General features: G+C 43.9%; 1 protein-coding gene across 1 annotated transcript in view; it reads left to right on the forward strand.

Moving 5' to 3' along the window:
* The window catches only part of MCMDC2 (minichromosome maintenance domain containing 2), a 1,221,288-nt gene extending 1,197,764 nt beyond the window's left edge, over positions 1-23,524 (forward strand). The window contains exon 14 of the mRNA XM_069218905.1: positions 22,937-23,524. Coding sequence (XP_069075006.1) covers positions 22,937-23,103 — 167 coding nt within the window. The 3' untranslated portion in view covers positions 23,104-23,524. The remainder of the gene's footprint in view (positions 1-22,936) is intronic.
* Positions 23,525-26,642: the final 3,118 nt, after the last annotated feature.

Genomic DNA, 26,642 nt, shown 5'->3' on the forward strand with positions numbered 1-26,642 from the left:
ATAGCTAATAGAGCATGTTTCCTTACTAGATCTGCTACCTTCTTCTTTTTAAAGTGAGGCTTTGAGTCAACACCTTTCTCCTCCTTTACACTAACCTCAGCTTAATGTGCTAATTCACCTTTCTGCTTGATGTCCCACCTGAGATATTCAGTCCATCTATTTCTTTCTGCTCTTTTACTGTCTCCAGGGTCCTTAATAGAATTGGAGGAATGGCTATCAAAATACAGACCCAGTTTTTTAATTTTATCACAGTCCCTCAAATTATAACCACCGCTGGTGAATGCCTGCGTTGGGAGGGGTCCAGTCATCGTTTTGCTTTCTGCTTCTTTTTTTTAATCTCCGGTGTAGCTTTCTCCTGGTCAAGGAATAGCTGAGCCTGCAGTAATTGTAAGAGATAGTTGAAGTTACCTATAAGCAGACTCTACCTGAGACAGTAACGGTCATACTTCTGTAAGTGTCAAATTTGCTGTGTCAGGATATGGTATAAACCCAGCTAATACAGGCCAGGTCATTTGTTAATAGAGTCATTCTAACATTCTATACTACATACATACACACATACATACATACATACATACATACATAATTGACCAGCAAACCATGGCCGATGTTCTTGCTATATTAAAGGAACCTCCAAGTGACAGTAGGGTACATAGTTTGCTAGAGTTTTGGTGGAGTAAGGGAGCCATGTGGTTGTTTTTTTATCTAATAACTGTATGCTTGTAATAGTGAGGTCTGACATGCTTATTTCTATTCTTTCATGCATCAACCTTGAAAGCTTTTGCAAGTGTTGTAGCTTGTTCAAGGTTTGATGGTAGTTCCCCTACTCCACCAAAAGGACACAGATATAAGCAAACACGGAATAGGCCAACAAGCAGTCACATTATCTAGATATGCATAAACTGGGTTACACATGGTGTGGATAACATGGCACAGCTCTAGCAACTCAGTCAGATTTTGGGCATTGAGGTAAGGCTAATGGTCCTTTCACTCGGGTTCGGTAATAGTTTTTTCACTTGGTTTTGGTGTTTGTGTATGTCTACGATCTTCATGAGATAACTTTGAACACTTTAAGCACATGGCTCTCTCTCCCCGTTTAGCGACAGTTCATTCACCAGGTTTTTCATACAAGTGATTGTTTTCACATGATTTTCACGACCTGTTCACGCTATATTATTTTGTCTCTGATGGTTTAATGTATATTTTTTTGTCTGCTTTACGCTTTTCACTCAGGGCCAGTTTTTAAGTACAAGATCTTTTTTGGGTTCACTTTACTAACAGATCCCCTTAACTGTTGCTCAGAAGATTTTAGAGTTGACTGCATACTGGTACCCTTTTGGTTTTGGGTGACATTATTGGCTACATTTGTGAAACTTGAGCCCTCATTTATACTTTTTTAGCGCCACATTTGTGTCATTTTTTTTACACAAAAACGGCACAAACTTACTAAATACAATTGTATTTTGTAAGTTTGTGCCGCTTTTGCATCAAAAAGCGGTGCAAATGCGGCGCTAAAAAAGTATAAATATGGCCCTTTGTATTCGGAGACAATGAGTCCATTATATGCCTAAACCTTTTTTAGTGTGTGTCTATAACACTTGCTGCCCCTCTTTTTATCCCTGATGAACAAATTATTGCCCGAAATGCCTTAGAATGCAGTGTCATTCATTATCATGATTACAACAGGAACAATGTTGTCATGATTTCTTAAGTAAAAATTAATCAACATATTTTTTATTTTTTATTTCATCATATGTTGAAAGGCTTTAATGATTCTGCATGAAAATGACACGTTTAAAATGAAATAATAAATATTCATACTCTAAGAAAAAACATTGTGAACTGAGATAAATTTGTTTTCGGATTCTCCCTTGACATTTGCGCATCTAGGCTGTATTCTAAGTGGCATGCAACATCATTTACAGTCTTACTAGGTAACAACCCATCATTAGAGGTTACACAGCCTCTCTTCAAACCAGAAGGGAATGGAGAGGAGTTTTTAAGAGCGGTTCAGTACCCATCCTCCCCTGGTAAAGTAAAATTCAAAAACTCTACTGGGTGTACCGTTGCTCAAGACCACCAATTTTCAGCTCAAGACAGTGGAATAAAAAAGTATATGATCATGAGGGGTATCCTTAAAAGGATGCAACAGCCCTCACCCACCATAGTGGCATTCTTGATCATCGGGCTGTGCTCCTCGCTGGGTGACCTGCAAAAATTGTGAGCTCAGCAAGAGGCGATCTTTCATAGAGATCTTTTGTTCTGCGTGTCTGATATTAGCCACGGCAAAGGTTTGTGGCTTTTGTTAAAGATTATGAAGGAGCAGTAGATTGGATAGTAAATCATTTAAAATTGGTTACAGGCAATCCCTATTCTATAATCTTTCAATCCTGACGTATCTTTGTGCCAAGATTAAAACATATTGGTTACCAAATGGCACAGCAATTGAACAATAGTTATACCTATTTTTCAACAAATGCCCAGTAAGGGTCAATGGCAGTTCTTCAGGACCGGAAAGAGTAAAGCTTAATCTACTTGTTAGGTTTCAATACTATAAAAAAAAGAAGTACCCCTATAATGTACAAAGTTCCCTATAATAGTGGTGCATCGGAACTGCACACCCAGTAGAATATTTGATTCTAGTGACTGTTACAGGGACAATCAATGTAACCAGCAGCAATGGTTACCAGAAGCGTGAATAATAGATACCATTCCCACAGTATTGCTGTTATTAATACATGGCAATCCTACCATCTTTCTGTTACTTCTGTTAGTCTAATCAGGCGCTGCCCGTCCTTTAGGGCGGAGGGGCCACGCACCCCCACCTTTTGCCCCTCATGAAGAGTGTCAGTCAGGATGAGCAAAGGTCAGCCTGACAGACATTCTTCATGTTCAGGTCAGGCAGCCAGGGGCAGACATGCGCAATTTGCGCAGACTCCTGGCTGTCTCAGCTGAACTTTGCTGGGCTGAAAAGGTCACAGCTCCTATGGGCGTGACCGCCTCGGCTCAGCAAAGGTGCCTCGAGGCCCTCCCCCGGGTGATGAGGAAAGCGTCACCCATTGACTTCGACCTGGGCGCTTAAGGTTTAAGCCCTGAAGCGCCTAGGGCGAGTGTCAATCAGTGACACTTCGTCACAGAGTAGGGTGTGGTCAGCAGTCTCACTGACACCATACCACTCTGTGACAAGGCTGGGACTGCTGACTTCCTCCATTGGCTGAGGGAAGGCAGCTGTCCCAACCCACCTTGGACCTCCGAGGCTGAAGATAAGTGTGTGTGTGATCTTTTTTAATGAATGTTTGGTGCGTGCTTGTATGTTTGAATGTTGATGAGTGTTGTTAATGGGTGTGTGTGTGTGAAAGTGTGAGTGTGCTTACCGCCCACCCCCCTCCCTCCTAAAACTGCGTCTAATTATGGAATTCTAGCAAAGCAGAAAATAAAACCTATTATGAGACCGGTACACACCCACATATATGTTTCAATAATTAAGGTCCATGTTCAAGGAAATAGCAAGGCATTCTATTCTCGTCACATGAGACCAGCTGCACTGATAAATCAGCCTCTATAGACCAAGGCCCATATTTATACTTTCAAAAATATTACCGCCGGCTAACGCCATTTTGGTGCGCCGTGCGGGTGTCATATTTATACTTTGATGCACGGCAGCGCAAACAACAGGTGGGAGTCATTATTTTTTACGCACACTGCGGCGTCAAGTGGTAAAGGAAAACGACGTTAACGCGGCGGAAATGACTGTGGGTCGATTTACGACACCGCAAACCGGATATGAGCCTTTTTTTGACGCAATAGCCAGTATAGTACCAAGTGCCAAACCTGAGTGTGCATACTAGTATGCAACCAAACCGTCACTTATTCACATGTATGTGTAACATACTCGTAGCATCAGTATTAGGTACCCCATTCACAAACCCATGGCTGTGTTTGAGGGGGGGGCGATGGATACACAACTATAATTTGCCAACACCATGTACACCGAGGAGTGTATAGGAAACTCCACACATGTTTGTCTCTACAGACACACCACAGGTAAGGTCTATCTACAATTAGGAGTCAGCAAACCCTAGAGCACTCATAGGGTCAGACATGTCAGGAAATGCAGAACTTGGTACACAACATATACTTCCAGTGAGGCCTGACTTACATCAGACACAGAGTTGCTAGAACACCCATGATCATGAATTGCACGCACACCTAGGCCATTGCACTCAGGTTCCACAGACTTGTTGCACTACATGTGGAAGTACATGCTGCTAGAAGGTTCTACCTACTGTTTCAAAATAACGTAGGTAAGTAGGGAAGCATATGTCTATTGGAAAGCTATTAGCTCTACCAATTTTAGAGAATGTGGGTCTGACAGGCTGACTAAATTGGGGCTGACTTCCATTGCGACTCTTGGTGATACAAGTGTCATATACATGACTATCCCCTGTACTCACAGTGGGGCCTACAGGGAAGTCCTACAATCCCTACATGATACCATTGAATACGCATTGGCAAACTCAAAACATGTGAGAACTGCATTCCCACTCATGGAACAAGAGAAAAGCTTGCCCAACGCATCACACCTTACTATGCGTCCAACTCACACGAGTCCATAACCAGCGAACACAACACATAACAGACATATCAACACTTACTGGAGTGGTCGGGGTCCTCAAATGTCGCCACCTCTCCCACAGTGTAGGGTGCCGGTCCACCTGTAAGGTATGGAAGGAAGAAATGTGCTCAAAATCTGTGCACAGTGCAACAATTTCATGAACATTTACAATGTGTAGGCTTAATAATGAAATGGCAGCCATTCAGACATGATGGTACTGGATCTGATATATCACGGCCAACTTGTACATAGCATGGGTCTCCTGTGACAGTTACACACATATCTGCACACATACATTGGCCCTAACTATCATGTGTTTGCAAACATGCCCCATAATTGGTGAGCACTAAAAAATATGGAGTGTAATCGTCTCATCATGTGCATCCAAGAGAGACATCCAAAGCCTGGTTACTTGAGGACTGCATTACCAGTCAAACATGCCTTGTGGCCATGACACATTTATTGCACATAGGCCCAATGTACAGAGGGAGGGGCAGGGACTTTTGTAAGCCATCCTGTTGTTACAGTTTTGTCAATTGATGTGGCCCAGCTATGGTGATTTACACCAACCATGGAGATGTGAGGCCATGTGCATACACTTGGACTGCCATCCATATTTGGATTGTGGCTCAACTAATTCCAACAAACATCTTAAGATGTTAGCTGAGGGCACCTTACACCTTTTCACGATATTTTCAAATCAAGAACTGACATGTATCCAAAAAGATCAAGGAACACAATAATCCCACACATTCATAGTACTTCTGTGAACGCATTCCTTCCACACTCACCAGACTCACATGAGACATATGTCTGAGCCACTTTGCAATTATCAATTGACGTGAAGGCCGCACTCATTTTCAGCATCATGTAGTGATTCTAAAGTCAGTCTAGCAATTGCGTCAACATAGTTGGCCTAAATGTTGGTACATCTGTACTTCTCTGTCAATAGTACCCTATATAGACCTGATTGGCTCATATTTTGTTAGTTGTTCTGACAAAAAGGCCGCACCAATTTCCTTCATGGAAAAGTTACCTGTAAGTTTGCTGAGCACGTGCTACCTGACAGCTAGCAATTGTGATCCTTGCCTTTCCCCAGCATTACACACAGTCAGCAAGTTAGCTGGCAGACATTGCACTAATCCCCTGATGTCACTACAGAGCATTTAATCATGCACATTAACATAATTCGTACTCACCAACAGTGCCACCAATCATGATTCCCAGGTGGTCCAAGAGATCCTGCTTCCTGGTGATGAGGTCAGCCCACCGGTGCTTCGGCTGGTGGTCACTCCTCTGGCTGGCATACACACGCTGCAGGTGATGCAGCACCTTTCCCCACCGGATTTTGCGCACCTCTGTCGGATACCCCTGTATCACCCTGCCCCCTGCCTGGATCATGAGCGGAAAGAAATGCATCACCAGCCAGATGAAGCCCCCCAACTCCTCTTCCCCCATCCTGCCAAGACGTGGCCTACCAGAAATACTTATAAGTGATGATATGGAATAGGGGTAAAAGAAATAGAAAGGGGGAAAGTAGGGATACAAAGACAGAAAAAAAGTAAACCTAAACACTAAAAGACCCCAACTATCGCCAAACTAACACTACCCACAACAGACTCCCACAAACAAGAAAAACACAAGATAAATGGAAAATTTAGACAAAACACAGTACTACAGTATACACAAACAATATTTATTTCACAAATGGACTTTACAGATAGCACACAGGACAAAAACAGCACAAAATCTCAGGACAACACTCTCTACACAGCCACACAGTCTAGAAGGATCATAGACTGCAAAGTGAAAGTGAAAGAACACCCACTGTACATGATCTGTAAACAGGATATCCTATTACATCACTTCCTGTATGAAAAGTCCCGCCTTTTTCGCGTTATGCATAATTTTTTGTTTACCAAAACTGTATTTGCGTCTTTTTTTTTTGAGGCACAGACGTGAATATTAACCTGCATCCACATAATGATACATGGACTGTACAAATATCTGGATGCGGGCTAAATTTCACTCCTGTGTGTAGAAAAAAAATGACGCAAATACAGTTTTGGTTGTCAAAAAATGACGCACAACGCTAGGGATGTCAAAATTTCAGTGCATTAACTGGTTTGGGGCATTTTTACTTGTTTTTTGGTTATTTTACATTTGGAACACATCAGAGATTGGCTAATTGAAGACAGTATGGTGTTGATGGTGTATGTTCACATGTGTGACATCATACTGCAGCGGAACATGATCCACTACACCCTTCACAGTATTTTTACAGTTGGCTGACGCAATAGATGGTCATAAGTGTGGCCTACATATATGTGTTGCACAAATTGTGCATGTTTGGCATAAGGAGAGGGTAGCAATGTGACGCACAATAACTAAATGCCTTTGGCTCAAAATGTGTGCTTTGATAACTAATGTGTTGGTTGACCAAGTGTGTGTGTATCACATGAAGCATAATTGTACATATGGTTGTATGAATGTGACGTCCATGTGTCCAATCCTTAGATGCAAGTCACATTGAAAATGAGCGAGGGCATGTGTTAGTCATACATGTAACAACACCCGTAAAGTGTACTTTCAAGTTTTAGGGTCACGTAGACACCACATGTGACATAGCATGCACCAGATGGATGGCAGTCGCTTGTTCATGTCAATGGTCCACATTTTCTACATCCTATGTCCTAGAGTATTGGTAAGAGCTTCCTAGGCACTGCTTGGAGAATCCCACAGTGAGTCATACACATGCATTGAGGAAGTGGGTACCATGTTGTTTGCACAGACAGACAAGGTTGAATCTCATATGTATGATGACACCACAGTTGAGGCCATAGAAGTGAGCCCCAACTATCAAGTGGCTGTGGTGGACCAGCATACAAGACAGCACGTGTCCACTTATTTCCAGTGATCAATTGCACATAGGTGTCTTGTTCATGTGTGTGGTCCAATGATGATCCTGTAGATTGTTAGGGGTGTAATTTGTCACAGTTCGGTCCAGGACTCATCATGAGTCAGTGGCAGCTATTCCTGTATCTACAGAGTATCCTTGGTTGATCAATGTGAGTAAAGTAGATGTGGACATGTGAACCAACATGTGGATGGTCCCACCCTGTCACTAAAGACTTGTAATGAGACAGTCAACAGGGCAACCTTGGTGTGCTGAGTGAGATAATGTCTCAGGTGTCATGTTCCGGCAGGTGTCATTACAACATTTGTACACAGGTTGGCCTCTGCACTTCCCACTGCATCTGGGAACATCATAGCCTCTGTGCTGATTATTCTCGCAGCTATTCACCACACACGGCCCATCACTATGTTGTGCGCACTGTGATGCTGTGTGTGAACTGTCAGGGTCCTAACATTTGTGTATTATTCATGGAAATTATCAGAGGTTGCTGGTTGTGCTGAAAACCCTGTACCCAATCCCTGCCTACCGCCCTGGGTCACTGTCACACTTTGTCATTCATGCATAAATACAACCCAGACAAGGGATGCTCCATGAATTTTGCTTTTCCAAGAGGATGTAACTCAAATGGTACAGTTAAAAGGCAGATGATGCTATACAATGTATTTGGGTATGCATGGAAGAAGCCCATGCCCAATGACCCCTGATGAATGAGAGGTTTGCTAACACAAGTGTGGTACATATGTAGACACAGGGATACTTTAGTGTGACGCACAGACAGTTGCCAATCAGGCTGACAGAATGCAAGGTGATTCAGGATCCAGTTACTTGACAAGTTATGTAATCAGTGGTCTGACTGAGACTGTTTGGAGGACAAACTAGACAGTAGACATGTCAAAAGGTGTACGTCCTGTGTTTTTGAAGGTGACCAATGAACCCAAGGGCTGTGTTACACGGCTTAATTAGTATCAATGCTTGACGGTGTATTTGACATGAAGGCAACTCCTATGATGTTCCAGGCATCATCAGGGGCAGTGCTTTTTGAAATGGGTGGTGTGCATGGAGGTGATCACAGGTGTGGGCTGCATCTGTTTCTCACCAGTCCTGTAGGTGAGACTTGCATTCTAAGGGCCAACAGACATTTTCCCAAGGGGAAGCAATCTACATGTGCTAACAGGGCTTTGAAACTAGAAGACAGTGTATAAATTGACCTGACGTCCTTGCAGTCAGATGTTCTATGACAATGGCATACCATAGGAAAGGGTGTAGCACACTGGTTTGCTAATGTTGGTCTGTGTGTGTAGAGGAGGTAATATCAGGGTACACATCTTAGTATTCCAGGGACCTCTTCCGACAGGTGGGTTGTGACCAGGTGCATGGGTGTGTCATGAGTTAGGAAATGGGCTGACATGTACATGGAATGTCATGTGCGCAATACATGTCATATGTGTGGCACTTGTGCTGTCTATGTTCTGCTTCTAGGGAACTCTAGTCACTGATATTCCTTGCAAATATTGGATGCAGTTGGACTTACTGCTGTCAAGGGTCTGGTCAGGCATTCATGTTACTGATGCCAAAGCACATTGACTGCCTCATGTATGAGGCTTGTTTTCCCCTTATTGAGTGATGGTGTCTTAGTTGTGTGCCATATGCTGCGTTGGACCTTGCTTTCAACATGTATGTGTGAAATAGTTGTGGTCCTCTGCTATTGGCCTTCAAAGGAGATATGTACATGATATATGTCATTAAGAGTGTGTGTGTATGTGACCATTGTATGTTAGGCATCACATTAGCTCTGGGATGTTCTGTGTCCTACTCAGTATCTCAGCAAAGCTCCATGAGGCAACACTCTTATTCTGATAAGTAGAGATGAAGGTGTGCAAAAAGGAATAGCCAGACCATGATATGGTGATTAAAATAGGTGTTTATTTAAATTAGTTAACTAAAGTGGTGAAGGTGATCATATTCAGAAGAAATTATTTACAATCTGTTGCCGCCTGCGTATACCAGCGGCTGTGTTCTGTAGTTCCCCCTCCTGTTGCAGGCCAGCATCCTAATCTTCCTCCTCTTCAGGCATGTGTGGCTCTGGTTCTAGGAGGGGAATGTTTCTTTTGATACAAATGTTGTGCAATATTGCACATGTGAGGATGATCCTACAGACCATCTCGGGGGAATATAGGAGGCTACCACCAGTGATGTCGAGGCAGCGGAACCTTGACTTGAGGATGCCGAAGGTCCGCTCGACACTGCTACGTGTCCTCCTATGGGCGTCGTTGTATGCACGCTCTGCAGCAGTACTTGGGTTGCCAAATGGTGTCATAATCCATGGCTGGGTGCCATACCCCTGATCAGCTCCAAGAGAAAATGAATGGGATCATGTTGATGTAGATGGCACTATTGAAAAGACCTTTTTGGCAGTAGTTGTCTTGTGTTGTCTGTGACTCTTTTGTGTACTAATGTGGCATCCTATGCTTGTAAGCTGTACCATCTGCATTGTGTTGTTTCCTTGGCTGAACGAGTGTTTGTCTGCTAACCGTTTGTCAGCAGTATGTTTTGGGATTTGCAGTACAGTGTGCCGTCCCTAGCATTGTGACTTGTGATACAGGTGTCCGTGTGTCTTCACTGGGGGTGAGATGATAGTTCCATGCACAGTTAAAATTGAAAGTGTTGTTAACACGTTCATATCAAAGTACCCTGGACATCCCATACCTTGAAACTTATGCAATGGATTAATGTAAAGGTTATTGGGACACTTACAATTTGCAAAGTGACATTTAGGCAACCACACTCATTGACGTCTTAACAATAGGCTGTACAGTAATTTCCGATGTGTGACAGGTTCAATGGTGACTTAAGAAACATGGCTAGCGATGTCACGACCTCAGTGTGTTCCTGTTGACATGTTGCTGTTGTGGAAGTATGGGTTGTGTGTCCTAGATGGTTGCTGTGCAGTGTGTATATAAGTAGGTTTTTGTACTTACCAACAAGTAGTCCATTGCCATACCATCCATCCTGGAAGTGTTCATTGATGGTGCAGTGACGGAAGATGTATGAGTCATGTACACTCCCAGGATATTTAGCCACGATGTTGGTGATCAATCCCTGGTGATTGACTATGGCCTGCACGTTGATGGAATGTGTGTGCTTCCTGTTGCGGTAGAGGTGTTCAGTTGCAGCAGGTGGCACAAGGCGTACATGTGTGCAGTCGATTGCACCAAGGACGTGTGGGAAGCCACTGATGAGGTAGAACCCCTGTTTTGTTTCCTGCTGCTTCTGCAGAGTGTTAGGGAAGCAGATGTGGCGGGGTGTCAGTCGAATTATGGCATCCAGTACTTTGGGCAAAAAGGCGGAGAATGATGGTTGTGGTATTCCGCCAACCAGGGCACCAGTTGTTTGGAAAGAGCCACTTGCCAGCATATGAAGTACGGCATGCAGCTTCGTTTCTGTTGGGATGGTGCGGGGTGTCACCAAAGTGGGGGCCAACTGCTGTTCAATGTTGCGCAGCAGCTGCTGAATGGCCTGCCAGTTCAACCGGTACCTCCGTATGATGTTGTGTTCCCTGAGGCCCTGAGGGTGGTTCTTGGGCGGAATATCCTCTTCTGCCTTCTGCGCTGCCTTTGGGGTCCCTGCTGGTGTTGTTGTAGCTGCTGTTGTTGCTGCTGGGCTCTGCGTCTGCGTGCACGCTGGATTAGTATCACCTCCATGGCTCCCTGTTGCTGCTCTGCTGTTTGTTCTGTGTGTTCTGATTAAATACAGGTGTGTTTGCCCCATTTTAACGCCTGCCCTGACACAGGCGTTAATTTTTGACGCAAATCGGGCTGTGTGTCATTTTCTGGCTCTGCCTCCCGGCCGTGCATCATTTTTGCCCGAAAGCATAAATACGACGCACAGCCCTTTAAGCCATTTTTTGGACGGGAACGCCTACCTTGCATATAATTAACGCAAGGTGTGTTGCCGCATCCAAAAAATGACGCACACAGCGGAATTTTGTTGTCCGCGGGCTCGGGCGTCAAAGTTTAAATACGGGGCAACGTTTGTGCTGTTTGTGCGTCAAAATTTTTGACGCACAATCGGCACAGACGGAGTATAAATATGCCCCCAAGTGCCCCTTGTTCTGGTAGTTTTCAATAGGAACTAAAGAGATTATGTACAACCTGTCTCAGTGCCCTGTAGCATGAAGACTCCTCTCTGCCCTTCACTTTCTGCACTCGCCTTCTATAACAATTTCATTGGTGTTAAGAATAGTAGAAACAACTGACAGAAAGTGGCCTGATGCTTTTTCAATTTTTTTATTCTACAAGACTGTTCTTTTGAATATCAACAAATCAAGATACTTAGTTATCAAAGTTCTAGAAACCCTTAGAAAATTAATAACCAGCTAATGTAAAAATGAAACGGTCAGTATTTATATAACAAACTGCAAATAAATTCACATACTCGATTATCATACTGCAGAACATAATACTGTAAACAGAATGTGTGTCACATGAATTATGCATATTCAGTGTTTTGATTAATTGTCCAGCACAAGTGACTCAAGCAGAGAAACGTTCAGGACCGAGATAGCACCATGTTCATGGCAGATAGATAAATATGTTATTAATGTAAAACGTATAAAGTGATCTCTATCACAAATGCTTACAAATTTGAGATATACATGAAAGGAAAACAAAAACCCCAATAAAACAATTTTAACTTTTAAAATATATAGAAACAGAATACACAAAGGGGGTCATTTTGACCTTGGCGGACGGCGGAGGCCGTCCGCCAAGGTACCCCCGCTGAATGACCGCACCGCGGTCAAAAGACCGCGACGGCCATTCAGACATTTCCTCTGGGCCGGCGGGCGCTCTCCAAAAGAGCGCCTGCCGGCCCAGAGGAAATGCCCCTGCAACGAGGACGCCGGCTCAGAATTGAGCCGGCGTAGTTGCAGGGGTGCGACGGGTGCAGTTGCACCCGTCGCGTATTTCAGTGTCTGCTTAGCAGACACTGAAATACTTTGCGGGGCCCTCTTACGGGGGCCCCTGCAGTGCCCATGCCATGGGCATGGGCACTGCAGGGGCCCCCAGGGGCCCCACGGCACCCCCTACCACCATCCTGTTCCTGGCGGGAGACCCGCCAGGAACAGGATGGCGGTAGGGGGTGTCAGAATCCCCATGGCTGCGGAGCGCGCTCCGCAGCCATGGAGGATTCACAAGGGCAGTGGTAAACCGGCGGGAGACCGCCGGTTTACCCTTTCTGGCCGCGGCTGAACCGCCGCGGTCAGAATGCCCTCGGGAGCACCGCCAGCCTGTTGGCGGTGCTCCCGTGGTCGGTGACCCTGGCGGTCACCGGCCACCAGGGTCAGAATGACCCCCAAAATGTTGGGAAAGGGTTATGGACATATAGATTAAAAGATCAGATATTCACAGACGTACCTGACAGGCGGATAGTAGAGGGCCTAATTGCTGCTAATTATTACCATGAAGCCATTGGTGGTGGTGTTTGCTAGGTTGACACCAGGGCCTGTTTTATGACGGAAGCTGAAAGGAAAGAGAGAGGCATGTACTGTAGAGTAAACCATCCTAAGTCATGATGACATTTTTATAGTTTGAATACAAACAACCACAGAGATTCCTCTCCTGCAAATTAACACAAGATATTTATAGTTCTATCCTTAAAATGCTAATTTTGAATGTCCAGATATAACAATTGCATTAAATATTGACCACAGTAGATCTAGGGAGATGTGACATTATGCATACAGCTACACCTAAACCCAAAGCCAAAAGACATTGGGGGTCATTTTGACCTCGGCGGTCTTTTTGAAAGACCGCCGAGGGACCGCCGTGCGGAAGACCGCCAGTGGTGACGGTTTTCCACTCGGCCCATTATGACCGTTGGCAGCTCTCCGTCCTTTTTCGGACGGAGAGCCGCCATCAGCCATACTGGCAGGAGGCGGGGAAGTGGAGGTTGCTCCACCGCCACGCCAAAAGAACACCGCCCAGCGAATCACATCCTGTGATTCGCCGTGGCAGTGTTCTGTTGGCAGTGTGGTGTCGGCGGAGCTGCCCCTATGGCTCCCGTCCCCTCCCGTCGGACCAGGTAAGTCGATCGTCCGTGAGGGGAGGGGGGTGTTGTGTGTTGTGTGCGTGCATGGGGGTGTGCGTGTGTGTATGTGAAGGGGGAGTGTGAGTGCGTTTATGCTTGCGGGGGTGTTGTGTGTATGGGAATGAGTGCATGTATGTCTGTGGGTATGTAAGTATGGATGTGTGCGTGAATGTTTGAATATGGGTGTCCGTGTCTGCCTGTGTGTGTGTATGTAGGCATTTATGTTGGCGTGTGTGCATGTGAGTGTGTAGGTGGTGCCTGCGTGCGTATCGTGTGGGAATGGGTGATGTGATGTTGGGGGTTGGGGTGGGGAGGGGATAGGGGAGGGAGTCGGGGTGGGGGTGGGGGAGACCCCTATCAGTGCCAGGGAAGGAATTCCCTGGCACTGATAGTGCTTACCGCCATGGATTTCATGGCGGTTCAAACCGCAGGAAATCCACAGCGGTAAGCTGGGTCCAAATACTGCCGGCGGTATAGTGACGGCCGCCGGGCTGGAGACCCAGGTCCCCAGCCCGGCGGGCGGAACAGAGAACCGGCGGATGAACATGGCGGTAACCGCCATGGTCATAATCCCATGAGGGGAGACCGCCAGCCTGTTGGCGGTCTTACCGCCGGTTCTCCGCCTTCCGCCAGGGTCGTAATGACCCCCTCATGTTTAACAGTCTCTGACATCTGTGGGAAAGGAAGGTGTATGGTTATATTTTGATTATAAATATAAATGGAATACAAATCTCAAAATCATATTTGAGTACAGTTATTACTTAAAAACATGCATATAAATTGGACCAAGACATAAGTAACAACGTTATAGAAATCCCTTATGGTATGGTAGCGAGATCGTTAGCATAAGGACATACCTGTATATAGATGGGTTGCCTTAAAAAACATGCAATGTGTATGTAACTCTGCTGCACTGGGAATTACTTGTGCCCCAGCTGAAGCAATCAATTTACTCTGAAGAGTAACCTATGAAATGAAAGGTTACAAAATAAATAGTATAAAAATCAGTTTACTTATAAGGGATGTATTTGAAGGGTACTCGTAATTGTGTGCTTAAAATTGTAGGTATTGCAGAAAGATAGGGATGGGTCAGTTGATTGTAGTATCATTTGTAGTGACAGCAAGAGGTTAACACCTTATTTGGCACCACATTAGGGCTGCCTGCAACAGGAAGCCCACATAACAGTTCAAGATGCATTGTGGAGAGAACAACCTTCTCGAGGGGTGGGATTGAGAAGGGATCTAGGGTGCCCATCAAGGAAGATCCTGTTAACTGAATCCTGGATAAATTTTCATTTATCGGCCTCCTTTCATCGTGCCATTTCTTTTTTCGTGGCCCACGGGTGCACGATTCCTGCTGCCTACCCACCTCGAAGGGGCCCCTTTGTCCACATTCAGATGTCCTTTATTTAGTGTGTATTTTCCAGTTGGATCATGCTCGTGCGCTCATGCTGATGTGAGCTACTGACAAGGGTACCCACTTTGTTTCTTCTGTAGTTCAGGCACTAGGCTATAGGAATTAAACAAAACTGTTGCTGTACATATTTCCCTGAATGCTCTTGAAAGGTTTGTGCTGAGATGGGTCTTGTGTGGCCTAATGCTCTTCACTTCAATCTGAGCCATCCCTAATGAAACAAATAAGCTAAGTACCTATAAAATTGTACCATAGCTTTCGTCAAACCCTTCTCTGTCTCCAGCTTCACTTGATTTTCACTTAATAATAATATTGTCCAATACTGGAAAAAGCTTATTCACTAATTTTACAGCTTCTGTTCTCCGTCTGAGCTGCCTTACAAGCCTATCCTACTGAACTTGCCACACTCTGGAGGCAGGAGACTGGGTTGATGGGTGAGTGCTATAGCAGAAGCTATTTTTCTTGCTCCTTTGCCAAGGTCCCTCCCAAATACAGCCACCATGAACACTTCCATAAAGTGCTGCTGCAAATAAAAATCAACAGCACTCTACCTGCCATTCACCTGCAAGATCGTTGAGCAGTACAGATAAAATGTCAATCTTTCCCAATTGATGCCCGAGGTGGTGTGCCTGGGTCCCCATTCTCTTTGATTAAGAACAATATCTAGCGTTATAGTTACATGGGCACAATACTAAGGAATCTGAATTGTTTCTGTACTTTTAGCTTTTTAAACTACAGGTTTCCCTTCCATTAACCAGGAAATCATGCCCCTTGCTGTCCACCTTGTTGACACTTCCTATTGAATGACCTGTGCAACTCAAAATTGCAGCATCTACATGGGCCACATTGACTGCGATCTATTTTTCATGGCCCAACCTGATTCTTAATTCAGCCCTTATTATTTTGAACGGTCAGGAGCCCTTTATTCCCAAAGCTGGTTCTAACAGAAAACTAGTAGCCTATTTATCATGGTGTTGCGTCGCCCTTGCGCCACGCAAGGGGGTGCAAGGGTGACACAATAACATTGTCAGAGTTATCAAGCCACGCAAGGCCACCTTGCTAGGCCCTGAGTGCCTTGATAGATTTAGAGTAACGCAGGGCAGCGCAAATCGCTGCTTGCGTTACTGTGCCCCAGGGAAGAGTTCCATGAGTGGAGAAAGGGTGTTCTCACACATCCACCCATGAATTTGAGCACATTCCAAGACACTGCTTAATTTGTGAATAAAAACGTGCCGGTGCTCAGAGCTCTCCTCTGAAATACGCAGCTGCTGCAGTTAAATGTGTGAGCACGGAATACTGAGCCAGCGTAATCCTGAAGCCATCTCGGGCCTCTTTAATCCATTTAAAGCCACCCCCGCGCTTCAGTTCACTCTTGCAGCTTTCTCCTTTCTCCCATTGTGACACTTTTTCGTTTTTCTCTTCCTCCATCTTTCCCAAATGTGTCTTTTGCTCGCAGCAAATGGTTGGGGAGTAGAATAAATGCCGGCCCTCTAAAATAAGAGGCGGTGCTTAGTACTGGAAACGACAAGCACAAATTAAGCAATGTTCCCAGGTTAAACAACACTGGTAAAGATGGGAAAGCGTCAAAATGCTATGCCTTCCCAGGGGAGATGCAACAAGGAGAATTAACTTTATGCCTCCTTGTTATTTCCTCTTTCATAGTGTTCTTCATTCTGCAGCACACTTAGAAAGAGGAAAATGCCTCAGTGGATTGTTTTTGTGCAGGCAGGCACGCCCTCCTGCACAAAAACAATCCTGTCTGCAACACAGACACCCTTGCACAATAGTGCAAAGGTACCTATGTTGGGGCAAGACAGCACATTGTGTGCCAGCGCAAGACAGGACTGCGCTGTATCATGTTAAATACGGCACATTCCTGCCCTTTCCTGCAGCACAGCATGGTGTCTTGCAGCGCTGTGTGAAACAGTGATTAATCTGCCACCTGCTTCTTACTTTGTGGCAACTGAATGCATACTTGATAACAATAAGGCAAAGATTGCCACGGTTAGGAAATGTAAGCTAGATCTTGTGGGACCATCACTAACAGATGTTACCCCATTTTAAATGTTTTCATCCTGCCTATTTTGAGGGCTGGTTTGCTGCCTCGCTGAGAGTCCTGGTAATAGGAATTCATACTGTCAGAAAATACCTCTTTTTGGGAAAGGCCACTCTTTTGTCGTGGACTGATTCTGCTGATTTTTTAACAGTTCCCCCTGGGGCACTACTGTCCAGACCCCAGTGTACGTGCTCAGTCTCCTAAAACACTGTAAAATTGGCTAACTCCTAATTGGCAATTTAACTTCCCAGTGAAGCCATACTATAAGGTGCAGGAAATACACAAATGTCATGGAAAAGTTAAATGCCACATGTGGACTGCAGTACACGTAGTACCATCAACTAGGTTGACATTCAAAACCTGGCTTAAGGTCTCCATGTTTTGACTGACTGCTACAACTTTTAACCCTGCAAGTGCACCTATTCAAATAACCCTTTTTGATGGGAAAGAATCCTACTTTTAAATATTAAATAAATCACCTCTAAGTCACCTATGCAGCACACAAGGCAGGGAGTCTTGAGTTTAAAAGTGACACATACAAGAATTAAGTGTTGGCATGTACCTACAGTCATTAGCCCCCAAAGGTTATTTTTACTGTGAAGGGTTGCAGTTGTCCTATGAGGAAACCTAAGGGTCAGAATACATTCATAAATCTACTGACCATTATTTGGTACAAGGTACTGGGATAAGTCAAACACTATTTGTAATGTTTATTAAAAATCCAATTCAGTGGTGGTGCTGGATTTTTAATAAATAGTAAGGGAAAGTGCCTTTTAAAAAGTTAGACTTTGTCTGCCTCAACCTCCAGTAGGCTAACCTGACAGAAGATGGCCTCTCTCCATAGTTTACCTTAATGAGGTGTGAATAATAGCACCCAGATCAGAATCAATGGCACAGGCCTTCTGGCAGAAAGACCTAGGTGTGAGGCACGTGACTCCTGACAGCTCAGAAAGGACAGGTGGAAGGGTATGGAACTTCACCCATTTGAAAGGGGACTGAGTGAGGCCTGTCCACTGATAATAAAGTGTAAAGGGCGACCTGGGGAAGAGAAGCTTTTTGTTTCCTAGGCTGTCTGTAGGCCGCTTGGCTTCTACCCAGTGAGAGGTGGAGCTGGTCCCAAAACCAGCTTGATGTTGTTGAGGAATAAAAGGGGACTGCTTAACTTCCTAAAAACACCCATGGCTGGCAGCTGAGCAGCCTCCAAGGGTAGACAGATGCTGCCATCTTGGATTGGTCTCATTATAGTGCAAAAAGGCAAACAGGATATGCTGCAAAGGTGGGAACGATTGCCCCGGAAACTTTTTTCTCATTAGTTAGGGAGTGCTTAGGACACACACACACCCACTGGCTAGTAAATCCTACAAAATTGGTACCTCACCCACAGCTCAACAGAACACTCTCTGGGCCTGTGGATGAACAGAAGGAGGATTTGCTGTTGGAGACCTGTGTGGAGACATGAAGGGCTGGACCTGCTTGCTCTCTACCCAGGACTAAGAAGTGGACTTCAAGGCTCAATTGGCTGCCCTCCTGTGTGGCTATAGTGACAGAAAGCTGCAAGAAGCATTTTTTCCACTGGTGCCCAGCTGACCACTAGCAACTGGACTTGATCTAGATTGTGCTGGTGGACCTCTACTGAAGTGAGTCTTGGCCCCAAAGTCCTGTCCCTGAAGTCTTGGAAGGTTTAAAAGTGACCAAGAGAGATTAGTCTAATGCAGCTACAGGCTTGCCATGTTTGGCGATGTTGAGCTCTATATAAAAAGACTAAGGCCCAGCTTTACAAGATTTTTATGCAGCTACTTAGGGCCCACCTTAGGGGTGTCTGACATGCACGAAAAGGGAAGGTTTAGGCCTGGCAAGTGGGTACACTTGGCAAGTCGAATTTACAGTTAAAACTGCACACACAGACACTGCAGTGGCAGGTCTGAGACATGATTACAAAGCTACCTATGGGGGTGGCACAACCAGTGCTGCAGGCCCACTAGTAGCATTTGATTTACAGGCCCTGGGCACCTGTAGTGCACTGTACTAGGGACTAACTAATAAATCAAATATGCCAATCGTGGATAAACCAATTACATACAATTTACACAGAGAGCATATGTACTTTAGCACTGGTTAGCAGTGGTAAAATGCTCAGAGTTCAAAAACCAACAGCAACAGGTCAGAAAAAATAGGAGGCAGGAGGCAAAAAGATTGGGGATGACCCTGCATAAGCAAAAAAAAAGTCCAACAAAAGGAAATTGATATAAAATATTTTGCACCAATAAGCGTTACTTTTGTGACACAAACAGCGCAAAGTCTTAGTAAATATACCCCTCCATCCATAAGAATGAAATCTTGAGACTGCAAAAATACAAATTTTTCCCACCAGACTTGAGAACTGGAGGCCACAAAATTAGCATTTCTTCTTCTCTGGGCTTTTCCCACCAAAACTAATGGCTTCAGTGGGACCTCTTTCAACAGCTATCCTGCTACAAGACGGCTTTGTCTGATATAGAATGCAACCTTGCCCTGATGTAGGATTTAAAGTTCCATGTCGGAGTCAGAAGGAAAAACTTTGACTGGGACGACCAGCTTGGTGTATCTGAACCGCATTTCATCGCAGCCAACCAGAAATCAAACTTAGGTACCGGTCAGCTATTAGCAGTGACTTCTGATTGGCACTTTACTTATTCTTAGTGCTTTTGCCTTTAATCTTTAAGAAAAATCAGTTTTCTGGTTCCCCTTATTTATATTTCGGTTCTTTTGGTGTAGCTTTGCTCATTAAGGGGCATACTTAAGGGCCCGTTGTGCCGGAGTAGCGATGCCTTAGCATAATTTTTTTTTAATGCTAAGGTGGCCTTTTCTCCACGCCATAGTGGCGCAATGCATGCATTGCGCCACTCTGTAACTCTTTGTGTCACATTATGCCTATGCCAGGCATAATTTATAAAAGAAGGGTGTTCCGGCGCTAGGAGGCCTGCAAAAATGGCGCAGTGAAATTTAACAGATTTTACTGCACTATTTTTGTCATAATTTTCAATGCCTGCTCGGAGCCACTGATAGACACATTTTTGATGCTAGTGTAGCAAAGCGCCACAATAGTATCAAAAGTGTTGATGCTATTGTACTAATGACTGCCATGGTGCACCATATTATAAATACAGCGCAACCATGGTGTTGTTAGGTGTCGGTAAGGGGGGGGGGGGGCGCAGAAAAAGTGGCGCATCAGCTCTGATGCACCACTTTTTCAGAAATACCGGCCTACATTTTTCTGTATTTTTAAAATTGGATGTGTGATTTCTATTATGTTGTGTTTTGACTTATTAAAGGATTTGTTTCTGATAAATACACATTTTCTTAAGTTAAGACTTTCTATTCTGTGCCATAGCTACCAAAACGGTTGAGCACAGGTTTAAATAATTGAACCTGTGTTTTACCCTGGCAAGCGTGTGAAATTATTCCTTATCATGGGCTCCCACCCACCCCCAATAATTACCCACTTTCCTACAGATATTATTCAGATTTTATCATTTTTGTAAGAGCCCACAAACCAATGGTCTTCACAAAAAACGTTTCTGAAGACTTTAAACTATTTAATATTGCGGTTTATGAAAGTGCTTACTCAGAGTAAGAATGCATTGGTCTTTCCCCCAGGCACTGCAACAATGCTTGTCACAATGGACTCTGATGCTCAGAGCAGACGTTAAAAGGGGGCTTCTATGCCATTTATAATGGGCCCCTTTGTACGCTGCAGGAGCAGCGCCAATATTTTGCCGCTACTCCTGCAGAGTACATCAATAGCATAAATCAAAATTACGCTATTGCCCCCCTACCCTGCGCCATGGTGCACTGTGTCTTAGATACGGCACACACATGGTGGCAGTTGGGAGACGCTAAGGGGCGCAAGGAAAGTGGCGCTGCAGTAGGTACAGCGACACTTTCCTTAAATATGCCCCTTAGGTTGCATAGTTATACGTCCATGACCTATGACTGCATCACCTTAGGCGGTTGAGAAGGACGGGGGTTAGACACAGTTGAAAATAGACATGTATCTGCTACTGCTGCCATGAAGATCCGCTGACCACACAACTGTTGTAAAGTTTGGGGCACTAAAATGTTTGTACGTATTGCAAAATAAAGTGCTTGGGGGCATATTTATACTCTGTTTGCACCGAATTAGTGTCATTTTTTTTTACTCTCATTCGGTGCAAAACTAACTCCATATTTATACTTTGGTGCTAGACCCCTCTAGCACCAAATTTATGGAGTTAAAGTCATTTTTTGAAAGTGGAGACCTACTTTGCCTTAATGAGATGCAAGGTAGGCGTTCCCGTGCAAAAAATGACTCTATGGCCTGAACGCCATATTTAGGGGCATATTTATACTCTGCGGCATATTTATACTCTGTTTGCACCGAATTAGCGTCATTTTTTTTACTCTAACTCGGGGCAAATCTAACTCCATATTTATACTTTCGTGCTAGACACATCTAGCACCAAGACCCTGATTTAAACTTTTTTTGCACCGCATTAACGTCATTTTATGACGCAAAAGTGGCGCAAACTTACAAAATATTGGCCCTTATTTATACTTTTTGCTGCAAAACTGCACTAACTCAGTTTTGCACCAAAAACTTTAGCACCGGCTTGCACCATTTCTGTGCACCAGCGGGACAACATATTTATGGAATGGTGACAGCCAGTGCAAAGGGTAGGCTAGAGTTTAAAAAAATGACTTTAGTCGGGTGGGGCTGGCAGTATAGAAGAAGAGGGTTTAGCACCAAAAAATGGCTTTAGGCAGGTTAGAGAAAAACAAAATGACTAACAAGATTAGCGTCATTTTATGGTGCTAAACCTACCATGCCACATGACTCCTGCCTTAGAAAAGGCAGGAATCATGCCCACCACCCCAATGGCCAGCACAGAGGACAGGGGTCCCCTGGGCATGGCCATTGCACCCTGTGCCATGTATGGGGGCCCATTTCAGGGCCCCCTATGGCACTTTCAAAAATAAAATGCACTTACCTGTACTTACCTGGGATGGGGTCCCCCATCCTCGCAGTCCCTCTAGTGTGGGTGGGGGTGCCCCTAGGGCCTAGGGAGGGCACCTCTGGGCTTATTCCATGGTGTTCCACCATGGAAATAGGGCTACAGGTCCCCTAATGCCTGACACAGGTCTTAAAAAATGGGGCAAAGCGAGCTTTGCCCCATTTTTTGACCCCTCCTCCCTCCCTTGCACCATTTTTACATGGGAGTATAAATATGGTGTTAAGGCCATAGAGTCATTTTTTTGCACGGGAACGCCTACCTTGCATCTCATTAAGGCAAGGTAGGTTTCCACTTCCAAAAAATGACTTTAACTCCATAAATTTGGCGCTAGACGGGTCTAGCACCAAAGTATAAATATGGAGTTAGTTTTGCACTGAATTAGAGTTTTAAAAAAATGACGCTAACTCAGTGCAAACAGAGTATAAATATGCCCCTTAGCGTCAAAAAATGATGCTAATCTGGTCAGAATCATTTATTTTGACTCAAAACTGCCTAACGTCATTTTTTTTTAAGCTAGCCTACCCTTTGCACCGGCTTGCACCATTCCATAAATATGGTGCCCAGCTGGTGCTAAAAAATGGTGCAAGCCCGTGCAAAACTTTTTGGGGCAAAACTGCCTTAGTGCAGTTTTGCACCAAAAAGTATAAATAAGGCCCTTACTGAGGTTATATGGAGGAACACCTGGCCTGGACATAGAGAAACAGCCCAGTAGACCCTGCTGGAAACAATAAACAGACTTGTTGCTGTGTTTTTAAAAAAAACACGCAGAGTATTATTGACTCTACTTACATAACATTTGTCTTTTTTCGTTTTTTAGGAACGTCAGTATTTTGTGTTTCCCCAAATGCACTATTTCCTTTTGACCTTTGTGATGAAAGCTGCCTGCATAGGAGAGACGAATACCTGATGCAGTCCTACCAACAATTGTTACAATTTATTGCCACGTATGGACCTGGAAGCGTTGTTTCTACTAATGAAGAATGAACAGTGTTACACGCTTGCAGTGGATGCCACGTACAAATTGCTTCTTGTTTCTTTGTAGAAAATGTTGCAGTTATTCTTAGAAGCCATGCCAGGAAATACATTATACTTTGAACATTATTTATAAAACTGTGATGAAGAATTCTTAAAAACAATATATAACAATAAAGAACAGTACACGAAGTAACCAACACAGTGATACATTTAACGGTTTTATCAAATGGTATTAATATATTATTTTTAAATTGTACTTTTTTGGAACAATGTTTTTTTTTTTTTACCTGAATAGATTTTTATTGGCTGCAAATTTTATTGTGCTTGGCGGTTTGTGTAAATTGGCTTGCAGATACCACCTAGCCACAGGATGGTAAAAGAATGTTAAAATGCTGTAGCTGTGTAACAGTGATTTTACTTCTTGTTCAATTTATTTTATTAAAAGAAAAATACATTAAACAGAAGGACAAACTAACTAATGGGTGTCAATAAAGGAATTCGCCGAAAAGCATAGAATGCCCCCCTCACATAGGGGCAAATCCTCGTGCATTGGGCCATTTATTTTTGTATTGAGAAAAACTCCTGCTATGGGAGTTAATTATCCCAATATAAAATGTGTGCTGAGTGACTTTTTTAACATGGGGTTCAGTGGGGTGACCCATCAGTGCTGTGAAGAGAACAGCTGCGAAGGTAGCTCCCTAAACATCACAGACACCTCTCACTAGGCAGATGCTACACCATGTTCCCTACCCACAGCATAAAGTCTGCCATTGTCCAATTAAACAACTTCTTTTTATGGAAGTCAAACTCCTCCAGCTGGGCACAGTAGGAGGCTGTAGCGGGCAAAGTCATCAAAGTCAGATTCCTATTTTTAAGGTTCCTGCTGGAAACCCAGTAGGAGATTTATTCCGTGATGGCACATTGCTGCCATACACGGACCTACAAACATAGTTTGACTTGCGACCTACCACTTTCTTGTCCATGGAGCACTGATAATAGCAATAAAGAGACACCCACACATAATGGGTGTGCACACATTGCAACAGTGCTTGGCACATTCAAGGCAGTCACATGCCTTTACCGCAGGATACAAATGGACACCCTGCAGCCACTATCTGCCATCAGAAATAGGAAACTGATATAGGCAGGCCTTTTGATGATAACACCTGGGACAATCTACTGGACCGAATACCTAAAATATCTAGGAACACTAGATTTAAACTAATAAACTTTTATGTATTGCATAGAGCCTATCTTACACCGAGTGGGATTAACAGAATTTTCAGTTTAACAGAGGTTAAATGCCCGAGATGCAGCCTTGTTGGGGCAAATTTTATTCATATGCTGTGGTCTTGCACAATGCTTATTATATAATGGCAGGAGACTGTGGACACTCTCGGAAATGGTTGAAAGAGCCATCCCTAGGGACCCTTCTAACTGTCTCCTAAGTAACTTCCCTCACACTTCGAAGACAAAAGTAACAAGCAAATGTATGGATTTGGGCTTTATACTAGCTAAAAGGGAGACAACTCATAATTGGAAATCGACAAGGGGCTCAAAGCGTCTACATGGAAGAGGGAATTGCTCAAATGGTCTGGATTTGGGGGCGAAGTTCTACTCCTAGAAGTCTGCAGTGATTGATGCCTGTTAGATGGGGCCAGAGCCTGGGACAAGTTGGTAGAAGAACTTAAGCAAGCAATCTCTTGCAAACTTCCTTGCAAATTCTACGTAACAATATTGGGGAAGTGAGCTTCGTCTGGGTCTTGGGACTCTTGGAAAAACACCCACTAGACCTTTTCATATAATTCTTTATTGTCATTGGAAGGTCGAGTCACATGGAGGTGGAGGGGAGGACTAGCTTAGGCACTCACTCCTGCCAAGGCTTCATGTTGAGTCCCCACTGTCAGGTTTTCACAATATACTGCTTTAACTGAGATGTTTTAGTAATTACTCATTTGGTTGGTTGCAGTGAGAATGCTATACTGGAATAATCTGTAAAGATGTAATTTGATACTTGATGGTGTACTGGTGAACAATGGCAGAATTAATCAGAAGTCAAAGACAGAACTCCCAGCACAGGAACAAAGTCCACGTGCTGGCCATCAGCTTTTTAATTGTTACTTACCTGTTTGTTTTCATGGTTTGGACCCCACCCTCAGAAGCCTTACAGGTCCTGTATTGGGTTAGCAGGTGAAAACAGCCCTTCGCCGACTACCACCCACATAGTCAGTAAACCTATTGACCAACATATTTTTAGACCAACTATGAACCTTTGTGGGGAACCATGCATTTTAACCACTCAGCCTACAATCATAAGATTCAAAAAGCATTATTTTTGCAGTTTTATTAGTTAGAAAGCCATTAATATTGTTTTTAGCAAAACACATGCATTCTTTAAATAGAAAACATTCTCTATAGAGGTGATCCTGTAGGACATAATCCCACACGGATTTTTAAAATGAAAAACATTCTTTCTACACATGATTATAAAGGAAATAATCCAAACAGACCTTCCATCACATAAGGCAATCCATCTTGAAAAACAACAAATTTGACAGCTTCGAGCACACCATAAGTAGTTATACCAAACTTTATGCCATCCCAATTGTTGCAAACCTAATTCAATTCATTGTTCCAAACCTAATTCATTTGATCGACATGCTTGGATAGTTTTCATATGCATCAGATAATTTCATCAGCGTTCAATATGCGATTTTTTTTCCGAAGTAATTTCTTATTCTTGTTTTCTTTTTCAAAATCTTAAAATTAAACGTGGTGGAGAGTTTACCGTTATTACCATATCTGACCCTGGCCGAGTTGTGTGAGTGAAGCCTTATTATGACAGACAGCAGGTTATGAGGGATGCCAATCTCCTTCAAAACCTCCCACAGCTTGCCTCTCTCGATGGAGTCAGAGACTGATTTTAAATTGACAAAAGCCACAAACAAGTGGCCCTTGTTGAGAAATACGGTTTTCTAGTAAAGGCAAAAGAAGTAGAAACTTGAATCCACTGTGCTTACTCTGCCTCTGAAGCCTGCCTGAAACTTGCAAAAGATAGAATTTCCTTGGTCCAATCCATTAACTGCCAAGAAATGAGGCGGGAAAAACGTTTCTGGGCCGTGTCAATAAGGCTGATTGGTCTATAATTCCCATAATCATCTTTACTATCTCTTTTTTTTTGTAGGCGTTAAAAGGGGCCTTCCATTCTTTAGAATGGGGCCTTATGTACTCTGCAGGAGTAGCGCCAATATGTCACGTGTCTCACGTAAACCCACCTTAAATTTCACGTGTCAGGTGTCTCATGTTAACCCACCTTAAATTTCCCCCGACACTGAGTATGCTTTCCCGAACACCATATGGTGGCCATTTTTATTCTGGACTACTGCTCTTAGGTGGTCCTACAATGAAGCGCTAGTCATAGCCTTTAAAAGACTGCATGAAAGAACTGCAAGGCATTTAGGTGACTCTGCTTGTAGGGGCTATTTATATACATTTAACCTGACTTGAAAAGTGATGCAACATTTATGTACACCCCTGCCATGCAAGTA

The sequence above is a fragment of the Pleurodeles waltl genome, chromosome 2_2, assembly GCF_031143425.1.
Source record: "Pleurodeles waltl isolate 20211129_DDA chromosome 2_2, aPleWal1.hap1.20221129, whole genome shotgun sequence".
NCBI classification, from domain to species: Eukaryota; Metazoa; Chordata; class Amphibia; order Caudata; family Salamandridae; genus Pleurodeles; species Pleurodeles waltl.